This window comes from Syngnathoides biaculeatus, chromosome 4 (genome assembly GCF_019802595.1).
Source record: "Syngnathoides biaculeatus isolate LvHL_M chromosome 4, ASM1980259v1, whole genome shotgun sequence".
Lineage (NCBI taxonomy): Eukaryota > Metazoa > Chordata > Actinopteri > Syngnathiformes > Syngnathidae > Syngnathoides > Syngnathoides biaculeatus.
In genome coordinates this window covers 27,448,971-27,462,372 of record NC_084643.1, presented here as the reverse complement: position 1 = coordinate 27,462,372, position 13,402 = coordinate 27,448,971, and the positions used below count along the sequence as shown (strand labels likewise).

At 41.6% G+C, this 13,402-nt stretch overlaps 1 protein-coding gene across 1 annotated transcript; it reads left to right on the top strand.

Moving 5' to 3' along the window:
• The first annotated feature begins 422 nt into the window (after window positions 1-422).
• Window positions 423-1,337, top strand: foxb2 (forkhead box B2). The gene has a single exon (XM_061818011.1). It carries the CDS (start codon window positions 423-425, stop codon window positions 1,335-1,337), a length of 915 nt encoding a protein of 304 aa, XP_061673995.1.
• The last annotated feature ends 12,065 nt before the right edge of the window (window positions 1,338-13,402 follow it).

The window sequence follows — 13,402 nt, the reverse complement described above, 5'->3', positions numbered from 1 at the left end:
CTCTCCCTCTCCCTCCCACACAACCACCCTTGCGTGTCCTTTTTATAGTGTCTGGATAACAGCAGCGTCACAGAGCTGCGGGGGTCTCACACAAAAAAGCAACTGCAATGGGGAGCATCGCGCATGAGGAGGAGAGAGAGAGACCAATGTTCAGTCGTACATGGCTCGCAAGCGGGCTAAGTGAGCGGACGTCTCCCGCAACTTTTACGCAAGGACTCGCACTTGTACGCGCGGCACCTTTATGCACCAGGGTCTCTCTCTGGAGGGATGTCCGGGCATTGCAAACTTTGCAAAGTATTCATTGCTGCTCCTCCAATGACTCAGACGCTTGGGACCAAACTATCCGCGCAAGGGGAAATTGCTCACATGGGCTGAAAATTTGTTTTTAAGTCTTAAAAAAGAAAGGCAAAACACGAGAAGTCATGCCAAGACCTGGGAAAAACTCTTACAGTGACCAGAAGCCTCCCTATTCGTACATCTCCCTCACCGCCATGGCCATTCAGAACTCCCAAGACAAGATGCTGCCTCTGAGCGACATTTACAAGTTCATCATGGACCGCTTCCCCTACTACAGGGACAACACGCAGCGCTGGCAGAACTCCCTACGGCACAATCTCTCCTTTAACGACTGCTTCATCAAAATCCCGCGGCGGCCAGACCAGCCCGGCAAGGGCAGCTTCTGGGCCCTGCACCCGGACTGCGGCGACATGTTCGAGAACGGCAGTTTCCTGCGCCGCCGTAAGCGCTTCAAGGTGCTGCGCGCCGAGCTGGCGGCGTGCAAGAGCTCGCCCATGTTGCACTATTTCCACCACCACCACCTCCATCAGCATCTGCAGCCGGGCGGCAAGCCGGGGCAGCAGGAGCCATCGCCCGGCCGCCTGCCACTGATGCATCCGACGCCGACGCACTTCCAAGGCTACGGCATCGCTTGCGCCCAGTCGGGTGGCTTCAAACACCCGTTCGCCATCGAGAACATTATCAGCCGGGACTACAAAGGCGTCATGCCTCTCACCTCCGTCATGCACCACCTGGGCTATCCGGTCCCCCCTCAGCTGATGACCTCCGTGTGGCCCCACGTCGGGATGCTGTCCGAGCCTTTGGCCTCGTCCCGGGAGTACGCGCCCTTCGGGGTCCCGGCAAAAAGCCTGTACCACCACCACCACCACAGTGCCAACGCGCCTGCTGCGCAACCAGCCGTGCCGGTGCCGATAAAGCCCACCCCGGCTCTTATGTCACACGGCCTAAGCGGGATGTGCACCCCGGCCTCCTCCTCCCACCAAGGTGATGCTCAAGAGGAAAAAGGCAATCTCCTGCACCCAGCCATCCATTTGTCTTAATCACTTACTGCACTGCAGAAGAGGAGCACAAAAAAGCAAAGGTTGAAAACTGTTTAAAATATTTGTAAATGCTAGACGTCATTTTCTTTGCACACTGCATTTAACTTTGTGATTAAATTATATAAATACAATCAAGCGCTGAACCCAAAGAAATGCAACTCTGTCCCCCCAAATGCAATGGACATTTTATTTAATACAATTGTGTTGTGTATGTTATTTTTTCCTATTAATTGTGTTTTGCTTAGTTGTCGCTGTGTCTTGCTTGTATGTTAACTGATTTTTTTGTTCAATATTTATATTACTGTATAAGAATGTTTCTGAGCACACTTGGGACCGTGCGCACAAAAAAACCTGGACATTCCACTGTACACTATTGTGTATAAAATATTGTGTTTCCTTGAGAAAATACTTAAATTAGAGGTCTTATTTGATTGAAGTACTTTGATTCGATGACGTGACTTACATGGAAAATATTCTTCAGTTTGTACAATTATATAGGTGATTGATCAATCGTTTACTGCAACACAAATGCAAGTAAGAATGTGCCAATACAATCTTATTCCGGGTTAATTTGTAATTATTGTAATGTGTATATACTTTAAAGAAGAAAAAAAAACGATTCAAGTATAATGGGCATGATTAAATGCACGTCATGACCTTTCCCTTCTTATACTCAACGTTACATGGCATAAATCAACAGGGTGGGATGGACATCGGAGACGGTGCATGGATGATGTCCTAAATAAGTTGATATGCACTTCAAACAGGGCTTGGGATCAAGTTTTCCCTCTTTTGTTGGACGGTGTCTACACGGCGTCTTTGAAGCTCGCCTCCTCTCCTCTCCGTGCACAAAGCATCGCTGAAAGTGACTTATATTCAAAAGCCCCTCCATCCTCCCTGCTTAGCATCCCAAAGGCTCCCGAAGTCGGCATCTCCGCTAATGTCGCACGAGCCTCCTGAACAAATAATTGACATGCACCAGCCGGTCAAGAGAAGAGGCGTGGGGGGGTGGGGGATTATTTGGTTTTGTATATAATATGCGGAAAACACATGCACAGACGTGTGGCCTCTCTTTTCGCCTCGAGTGTCTATTTATTTATTTATTTATTTTACATTTACTAAGTTCGAGTCAGGATCAACAAGGTAGCCTGCAGATTCGAATTCGATAATTTTTTTGTCTTCCATAAATTAAAAGTTAAAATAAAAATACTTTCAGAGGGTTGTATATTAAATATGTTGACTTTAGTTATAGGTTTTCATTTCCACTATAACGCTATAATTGGGTACCCAAATTATCATTTTCAATTTTCTGTTAATAGAAAAGAAAAAAGTTAAATTAAAATAAACTATTTGTCTCGGTTTTTTTTTTTTTTGGTTGGTTTTATTGTTTTTACAAAAAAAATAGAGGGGTTCCAACATTTGGTATTAAAAATATGTCAACTATGATATTTAAAAAATAAACTTTTGATTATTTTTACATTGAGAATAATGATTGTGATGGGGAGCACAGGATCCAAGTGATCAGCACGTCTGCTTCACAGTTCTGAGATTCGTTGTTTGAATCTTGGTTTCTCGCCTTCCTGTGTGGGATTTGCATCTTCCCCCAGCATCAGTTTTCTCCAGGTATTCCGGTTTCCCCCCACATTCCCACAAAAAATATGTTTACATCCAGTAGGATTATTGATGACTTTAAAATTGTCCAAGAAGTGTTAATGTGAGAGTAAATGCTCGTCTATTAGTACTTTCCAAATGACTGCTTACGAGATCAGGATGTGTGCTGCCTTTGACCCAAGGTCAGGTGGCATAAGCACCAGTGCATGTGTCACCTGAATGAGGACAAGGACTATAGAAAATGGATGAATGAATGAATGAATGGATAGATGGATAGATGGATGGATGGATGGATGGATGGATAGATGGATACACTCAAGTTCAGAGTGTATGCACGTACCTGCAGGTATGTGCGTGTGTTAACCCCCTAATCAGCACTCCAATAAGGATTACTAAAACTACAACATCATCAAATGCCACTTTTTAGGGCACAATAAGATGAGTAATAATGCTATACAATAATAATGTTGAATAATGAATGAATAAACTTGAATTTGCAGTAACTTGCTGGGAAGGGTGTTGGCAATAAATAACGCTAAACTTTAATTACAAGGATCAGTACTGTATGAAATATTCCTTTAGCAAATATTCCAACAGTCAACAAACATTTCTCAATGTACAATTGCAAAGAATTTGGGAATTTCACCATTTATAGTCTATAATATCACCAAAAGATGAGAAACCACATAATTCATAAAGAGAATCTGGAGATATCTACACATATAAATAGTAAAGCCAAAAACCAATATTGAATACACATGCCTTTCAATGCCTCAGGGGCATTGCATTAAGACCTGAGATTGTTGTATAAAGTACTGTATATTCCTCAGGAACACTTAAAAAAAAAAAATTTAAAAAAAAAAAAAAAAAAAAAAAAAATATATATATATATATATATATCATTAAACACAGTTCTTTGCTACATCCACAAATACCAAACACAACTATAGCGGGCAAAAGGCATATACCAACCAACAATACCCAGAAACGCTGCCGGCTTCTCTGGGCCTGAACTCATCTGAGATGAACTGACTGAAAGTGTAAAAGTGTGGTATGATCTGATGAGTCTACATTTCAAATTGTTTTTGAAAATCAGGGATATCGTGTCCACCAGGCAAATGAAGAAAATAACCATCCGGATTGTTATCAGCCAAAAAATCATGGTGATGGTATGGGGGTGCGTTAGTGGTAGTGTTGGTATAGTTTACAGTACTTGAACATCTATGGAGAATGCAGCCCTATGGGGGCACAAACCAGTGCAATCTGTAGGCCGGTCCCAAGCCCGGATAAATGCAGAGGGTTGCGTCAGGAAGGGCATCCGGCGTAAAAACTGTGCCAAACAAATATGAGCGTTCATCTAAAGAATCCCATACCGGATCGGTCGTGGCCCGGGTTAACAACGCCCGCCCCCGGCACTGCTAACCTGCAGGGCGTCGGTGGAAATTCAGCTACTGTGGGTCGAAGACAAAGAAGAGGAGGAAACCGGATCCAGCGTCAGAAGAAAAAGAGGAATGCACAGAGCCTACAACTGAGTGTAGGGACTTTGAATGTTGGGACTATGACAGGAAAAGCACAGGAGTTGGTTGACATGATGATTAGGAGAAAGGTTGATATTCTGTGCATCCAAGAGAGCAGGTGGAAAGGTAGTAAGGCTAGAAGTTTGGGAGCAGGGTTTAAATTATTCTACCACGGAGTAGATGGGAAGAGAAATGGAGTAGGGGTTATTTTAAAGGAAGAGCTGGCTAAGAATGTCTTGGAGGTGAAAAGAGTATCAGATCGAGTGATGAGACTAAAATTTGAAATTGAGGGTGTTATGTATAATGTGGTTAGCGGCTATGCACCACAGGTAGGATGTGACCTAGAGTTGAAAGAGAAATTCTGGAAGGAACTAGATGAAGTAGTTCTGAGCATCCCAGACAGCGAGAGAGTTGTGATTGGTGCAGATTGTAATGGACATATTGGTAAAGGAAACAGGGGCGATGAAGAAGTGATGGGTAAGTACGGCATCCATGAAAGGAACTTTGAAGGGCAGATGGTGGTGGACTTTGCAAAAAGGATGGAGATGGCTGTAGTGAACACTTATTTCCAGAAGAGGGAGGAACATATAGTGACCTACAAGAGCGGAGGTAGAACCACGCAGGTAGATTATATTTTGTGCAGACGATGTAATCTGAAGGAGGTTACTGACTGTAAAGTAGTGGTAGGGGAGAGTGTAGCTCGACAGCATAGGATGGTAGTATGTAGGATGATTCTGGTGGTGGGTAGGAAGATTAAGAAGACAAAGGTAGAGCAGAGAACCATGTGGTGGAAGCTGAGAAAGGAAGAATGTTGTGCGGCCTTCCGGAAAGAGGTGAGACAGGCTCTCAATGGACAACCGAAGCTCCCGGAAGACTGGACGACGACAGCCAAGGTGATCAGAGAGACAGGCAGGAGAGTACTTGGTGTGTCATCTGGTAGGAAAGGGGAGAAGGAGACTTGGTGGTGGAACCCCAAAATACAGGGAGTCATACAAGGAAAGAGATTAGCGAAGAAGAAGTGGGATACTGAGAGGACTGAGGAGAGGCGAAAGGAGTACATCGAGATGCGACGTAGGGCAAAGGTAGAGGTGGCAAAGGCTAAACAAGAGGCATATGAAGACATGTACACCAGGTTGGACACGAAAGAAGGAGAAAAGGATCTCTACAGGTTGGCCAGACAGAGGGATAGAGATGGGAAGGATGTGCAGCAGGTAAGGGTGATTAAGGATAGAGATGGAAATGTGTTGACTGGTGCCGGTAGTGTACTAAATAGATGGAAAGAATACTTTGAGAAGTTGATGAATGAAGAAAATGAGAGAGAAGGAAGAGTTGAAGAGGCAAGAGTGAAGGACCAGGAAGTGGAAATGATTACTAAGGGGGAAGTCAGAAAGGCATTACAAAGGATGAAAAATGGGAAAGCAGTTGGTCCTGATGACATACCGGTAGAGGTATGGAAGCAATTTGGAGAGATGGCTGTGGAGTTTTTGACCAACTTATTCAACAGAATACTAGCGGGCGAAAAGATGCCTGAAGAATGGAGGAAAAGTGTTCTAGTTCCCATTTTTAAGAACAAAGGGGATGTTCAGAGCTGTGGGAACTATAGAGGAATAAAGTTGATGAGCCACACAATGAAGTTATGGGAAAGAGTAGTGGAGGCTAGACTCAGGACAGAAGTAAGTATCTGCGAGCAACAGTATGGTTTCATGCCTAGAAAGAATACCACAGATGCATTATTTGCCTTGAGGATGCTCGTGGAAAAGTACAGAGAAGGTCAGAAGGAGCTACATTGTGTCTTTGTGGATCTAGAGAAAGCCTATGACAGAGTACCAAGAGAGGAACTGTGGTACTGCATGCGTAAGTCTGGTGTGGCAGAGAAGTATGTTAAAATAGTACAGGACATGTATGATGGCAGCAGAACAATGGTGAGGTGTGCCTTAGGTGTGACAGAAGAATTTAAGGTGGAGGTGGGACTGCATCAGGGATCAGCTCTGAGCCCCTTCCTGTTTGCAGTGGTACAGGATAGGCTGACAAATAAGGTTAGACTGGAATCCCCTTGGACCATGATGTTCGCAGATGATATTGTGATATGCAGTGAAAGCTGGGAGCATGCAGAGGAACAATTAGAAAGATGGAGACATGCACTGGAAAGGAGAGGAATGAAGATTAGCCGAAGTAAAACAGAATATATGTGCGTGAATGAGAAAGGTGGAGGGGGAAGAGTGAGGCTACAGGGAGAAGAGATAGTGAAGGTGGAGGACTTCAAATATTTAGGGTCAACAATCCAGAGTAATGGTGAGTGTGGTAAGGAAGTGAAGAAACGGGTCCAAGCAGGTTGGAACAGCTGGCAAAAGGTGTCTGGTGTGTTATGTGACAGAAAAGTCTCTGCTAGGATGAAGGGGAAAGTTTATAAAGCAGTGGTGAGGCCGGCCATGATGTACGGATTAGAGACGGTGGCACTGAAGAAACAACAGGAAGCTGAACTGGAGGTGGCAGAAATGAAGATGTTGAGGTTCTCGCTCGGAGTGACCAGGTTGGATAGGATTAGAAATGAGCTCATTCGAGGGACGGCCAAAGCTGGATGTTTTGGAGACAAGATTCGAGAGAGCAGACTTCGATGGTTTGGACATGTTCAGAGGCGAGAGAGTGAGTATATTGGTAGAAGGATGCTGAGGATGGCGCTCCCAGGCAAAAGAGCGAGAGGAAGACCAAAGAGAAGGTTTATGGATGTGGTGAGGGAAGACATGAGGGCAGTTGGGGTTAGAGAGGAAGATGCAGGAGATAGGCTAAGATGGCAAAAGATGACACGCTGTGGCGACCCCTAACGGGACAAGCCGAAAGGAAAAGAAGAAGACTTGAACATCTATGGAGAAAAATTGAAGTAAAGGTCCAACAGATTTTGGAGCAATATATGCTCCCATCAAGCAATCTCTTTTTGGGGATCCGTGGCTATTTCATCAAACTAATGCCAAGGCACATCAGCATGTGTTACAACAGTGTAGCTTTTTAGTAAAAGAGGACAAGACTGACTGGCCTTTCAGCAGTACAGACCAGTCTCTAATTAAATATATGTGACGGATTAAAAAGTGCAAAATATGACAATGGAGACCCCGCACTTTTGAGCAACTGAACTTGTATATTTAGCAAGAAGCACCTGCAATGTTTCCGCAATTAGGGTCCTCAATTCCTATAAGCTCATTGAGTGTTGTGAAACGGAAGGTTGACATAACACAGTTTGGAACGTGTTTGAGCAATTAGATTTTTATTATATATCTGCTTTTGTTTTCCCCCCAAAAAATGACATTAATATAATGCAGTTTTAGTACACGTATTACTATGTTAAATTTGAGATGGAAATGACTAATATGACTCTTATGATTTCTTGAATAAAACATGAAGGTTAGAGGTGTGTTAGTGTCACAAGTGAAACTACAGTTTTGCATAGGCAATTGTGGATTAGTGGTAATTAAGCACACTTCACTGGGGCCAGAGGTGTAAATTTTACGCGCATTGTTTTAATGATTAGGCCATCATAACGAGCATCTTAATTCTTTTTTTAATCACCATAACTCATACATGCTGCGAAACACGATTGTTTGGAGATTTATTAGCATGTCATCTATTAACACTCATACGCCAATCTATGACCACAAGCAACACTAATATTAACTGTTAAAGCTAGCTCGGTGAGTCAAACTTCATTGCTGTGCTCCGTCCACAGGCAAGATGTGTGTGTGTGGGGGGGGGGATAGACACACACACACACACAGATAATTTTCCAAGGATGAACGCATCCCGGCAGCACAGTAGCGCAACTGGTTGGAGCGTTTGTCTCACAGTGCTGAGGATTGGGGTTCTAATCCTGGCCTTGCCTGTGTGGAGTTTGCAGGTTCTCCCCATGTCTGTGTGGGTTTTCTCCGTTAACCTAGGTTTCCTTCCACATCCCAAAAACATACAACATTAATCAGACACTCTAAATTGCCCCGAGGTGTGATTGTGAGACTGGTTGTTGTGTCTCCAATTGGCTGGAAACCAGTTCAGGGTGTACCCCGTCTCCTGCCCAATGATGAAAGAAGAACAAAGAAAGAAGAAGAACAAAGAAAGAAGAAGTTAATCAAAACCATATCAAAAATATTATTAATCTAAGACAATGTGGAAAAAATAGCAGATGTTAATGGCAGTATTGAGGCAATTTAGTTCCTCTGAAAGCTCAGCTGTTGAACAGTTTCTGGTCAACAAAGTATATAAGACTAAAAGAAAAAGCACACTAGTGGTCATAAGATTTAAGACATATTATTCCATCAATTAATCAGATGCTGAACTTGACTAGGAGTCTTTCTCCAGTAATTTAAGACTAAAACGGAACTAAACATTTTTAAATTGCCAGAGAGGACTTCTTAGCTTAGAAAGAGCGGCTAAATTTGTTGTTATTTGTTTTTTCTATATGAAATTAGAGGTTTCAAATGCAATCAGAAGTGCAATACATCAAGGACAGATAACAAATAAATACAAAGGGATTGTTGGCGATTGGTCTCGTTTAATCTTTCAGACTAATAACATGTATACCGTGAACCCTGGTCCAGAAAATCTGTGATACACAGGACCTGTGGAGGAAGTTTTACACTGCGGTCACTGAATCGGTTCGGTTTTCAACCATCACAGTCTGATTTAGTACTGCCACAAAGACAGACAAAATCAGACCATAACAGACAATCTAAACTGCCGAACAAAAAAAAAAACACCTATCCACTCTTGAGGGCTTGAATCTGCAGACTTTCATTGCTCATTGTCTTTCTTTGTTTTGTTTTTTAAGTCCTAAATATATATTTAGTCACACTGGCTGTTTTCCGTTATACTAAATTGGAGACAAATTCTTGTGTCTTGTAACATACTTTTACAATAAATCTGATTCTCATTCTGAAAAGACAGAACATGTTCTTGCTTCAATTTGTGTATTCGTCACTCGTAGTTGAAGTCTACTGAAAAAAAAGAATTGTACTTTTCAAGACCAACACGTTCCCGTTTTTTACATTTCATGGCACAACACGGACCTCCACTTTCAGTACGTAACTTGCTTTTCCAATAAAATCTGGTTGTACAATATACTGCTCCCACGATTTAGACGGGAAACACTGCAATTATTTTTATTATTTATATATTATTATTGCAGAGTTTTTGATGGTATAGAGGTACACACGCCTGACTTTGGTGCGGACACCGTGGGATCGATTCCCTCTCAGTGAGCTCAGGGTGCAGTCTGCCTTTCGCTCGATGCTGGCTGAGTTAGGGTCCGGCTCTCCGGTGATCCTTGTGAGGATAAGCAGCTTAGATAATTGATGGATAGATATTATTATTGCCAATGTAGTTGTTGTGTCCACCTGTTCTCATCGTATGTCACCTGTCAGTGTTGCTCAGTTATTTCACAAGTGATGTCTCATTTCCAGTTTTAGGTTTACTCAAGTGTTTGTTTGCTTTGCGTTTACATTTTGGACTTTGTTAATTTAGTATGTCGAATTTTACACAGTCCTTGTTTTCCTTTGTTTTCAGAATTAAAAATTTTTTGATATTACTGCCTTGTTTCCTTCCTCCTCGGGACTTGGTACTTCCATGTTTTGCCCCGCCTTCCCGCACCAAGACATGGATGATGATGTCAAACATTCAAATATTTAAGTTTTTAAGCACAAATATGAATATGTTGTTCTGTGTCTAATGTCTAATTTACTCCTGTAAGTGTTGATGGGAGCCTCAAGACAAAGTTACGTCCAAAATCCAGAGGTCCTCCTCTGACTCGCAACCGTTTATCTCTGCATCACAAGCAAGCACTTTGGGTTTTATTAGCGTAATAAAGTCAAGCTTCGTATCCGCATAAAAGCCTCCTGACCTCTGGGCCTTCTCATACTCCTCCAATTTATTCATCACTTCCATATTCCTTCTCACACAATGAGGATGCTATTCCACATCATGATGTATTTACCGGTCAATTATCACAGAACATTGTTAATATTAAGGCTCGCTGTGTCACACAGATTGGATTTAATACTGAAAAATATGTGTTGATTAGTGAGTTCACCTGAGTGATTCCCAATAGTTAGATGAGATGAAGAATAAGCAGCATTTATCATATACATGAGAAAGCACTTGATATATTTTTTGATGTAAACGATTCAGTTGAATAATTCTAGTTTGTCTGGACTACAATTTTTTTCAACTTTTTTTTAGGAGCTACCATACTTCAAAGTGGATCCCTGCTGATGTGTAATCCTTAAACTTACAAGAGGGCTGCAAACAGAGAGGATTTGGTCAACAAAAGCACAGTCAGTGATGTCAATTAGAAATTTCAGCAATATATTTGATTACTTTTCAGACGCCTTGAGTGACTATCTTTTAAACAAGCAAGTATAATTACTGCTAAGATAGACAAGATGAACAAAATCATTTTTACATTGCTTTCACACAGCACAGTGGAAAGCAATCACTGAGTAGATTGTGATAAACGTTGCCAAAAGACATGGAGCCCATTTATATGTTGCAAAAGCACTGATTTATTCTCGTATTGGAAACTTTTGACTTGAGGCAGGCTGTTTCAAGACGCAAATATTTTGTCAAAGTCACTTTGTATCACCTATGTTACCTTACTTGTAAAATGATTTTAACAGAGTTGGATGGGATGGTTTGTGATTCTTCTCCAAAAGACATGGACGGTAACAGCTGAGCAACGCTGTTTGATGCTACATTTTATGTGAAAATATAAAAGGATTGAATGGTGGCCATGGTGCAGCTATGTCTGAATGGAGACTGTGTCCATTTCTATGCATTAAATGTTATGGCTACTGATAATTAGGGTGAATGGCGTCTATGTAAAATTTACTTTACACTGAACAAACTGTACAGTATGTGGGGAAGGAAAGAACCATGAATGTCAATCTCATTGTGCCCTCTAGTGGAAGAAGGCAGAGAGCCATGGTAGTTTGACATTGTTGAGTAAATCAGGGCATAAGTACTACATGCATACTGAGTACCAGGTCCAAATCGAGAAGTCACCGCTTCCTCTCAAAGTCAGCAAAGGCCTGATTCACATGTTTCTAAATGACGATCCTGAGTGACTTTCTTGTGGCCAGTGTTTTACTACAGCTCTTACAGCAGTTTCTTTCTTTTGTTTTGAGTTTTCTTTTTTCAAATTCAGTTTGTTTGAATTCGCTTTAATTTTTTGTTTTGTTTATTTTTTCAAATAAAATCGTTTTATTTTAATTTTTCTTCGTTTCAGTATTAGTTCTGTTTTATTCGGGTTTCAGTATTTGTAAGTGTAATGTGTAATAAGATCACAATTAATATTGAATAATTAAAAACCCTACAAAAATACCATTAAAAATACATAACTTTCTAACAGACGGACTACCATATATATTAGGAAAACCTCTTAGTATGCTGAACCATTCAGAGTTCCTTTCATAGGAGCTCAGGGACTATTTTGGACATTTCCAACTTTGAGGGGACAGTTTGAAGATTGTGCCTTCCCGTTTCAACACATTTGTGCATCAGTGCATAAATCAAGATTCATCAAGACGTGGGAAAGTTAATTCTATGTGGATGAACTTGACTGGCCTGGACAATCCTTCCCTTAACCCCACAAAACACTTTTGGACACAAATTAATTAAACCTAGTTAGACCTGGTTGTGAAATTAGCAAGTTGTGATTTATTTTCAATATACAGTATAGAGCTCGTGCACATACATCATCAAATCATGTCATTGGCCGGAACTGTCGGTCAAACAAACCACTAGAGTTTTGTCCGATACCGTTAAACATTTACAAGGTGATGATAAACGAGAGTACGTGGAAAAACCCATATTTAATGCCGAAGTTGATGTTTGGACTATTACCCCGCATCCACTTGTCTTGGACAACTGGATCTACACATGTATCTGGTGAGTAAGTCGTCGAGATTTACACGGAAGAGTTTGAAAGCAGAGAAAAGTCTGGGCACATACAAATACTTCGTTGCTGGACCTGTTCTCAATCAAGAATAAATCCCACACAGTGATGGAGCCATTCATATTTTTTTCAAAACAAATACCAATATTTAAATAAATGACGCCTGGTTTTACACAAACTCGCATTCATTAACCATGATTGGAAAAAAAAAAAGACAGCGAGTCGGCTCCTCCGTACACGAAGCGTGTTGTGGCCACACGTTAAACTTTGGTAAACTTTTCCATGACAGACATTTTTTTAAAAATATGCATTTTTTTTTCAAAAGAGTTCAATGCATAATTAAAAAAAGAAAATAAACCACTGGGATAGGCTTCATCCCTCGTACACGGAAGCGCACTGCGGCCACACATTGAATTTCAGTAAACCTGTGTGACTGACGATTTATTTTCTTTTTTTAAATATGCATTGGACTCATTTGAGAACAATGCAAATTGGAAAAAAAAGTCTGTCGGGGAGAGGTTAACCGAACATTAACATGTGGCTGCAACACCCTTCGTGGACGTTGCAGATGACTCCCTGTTGTTCATTTTTGTTTTTTTAAACGCATTGTTCTCAAATGAGCCAACTTGGTATTATAAATACTTCTTGGGAATTTGAGATTGAGAAGAATAATTCCTACCTGAAGTTAAGTGAATGCTACACAGTCATGTGTATTTGGTTGAGCACCAACCATCAGGTTTAATTGCCGAAATCCATAGATCTTTTCTCATCTTTTCAGCTGGTATTCCATAGAATGATCTCTTTGAATATCTGTCTCATCTGTTGTAGCAACCAACAGCACAACAAGTCTCCGGCATTGTGTATATTCTGCTCCGGTTCAATGCCCTCCACCCCCACCCCGACCCCACCCCCAACAGACACTGTCGAGCAGCTCTTCCTTTTTGACCGGCAATATGGCGCCTTGAAAATTGTGACGTCACGTGCACGAGCTCTAGCTCTTGATCACA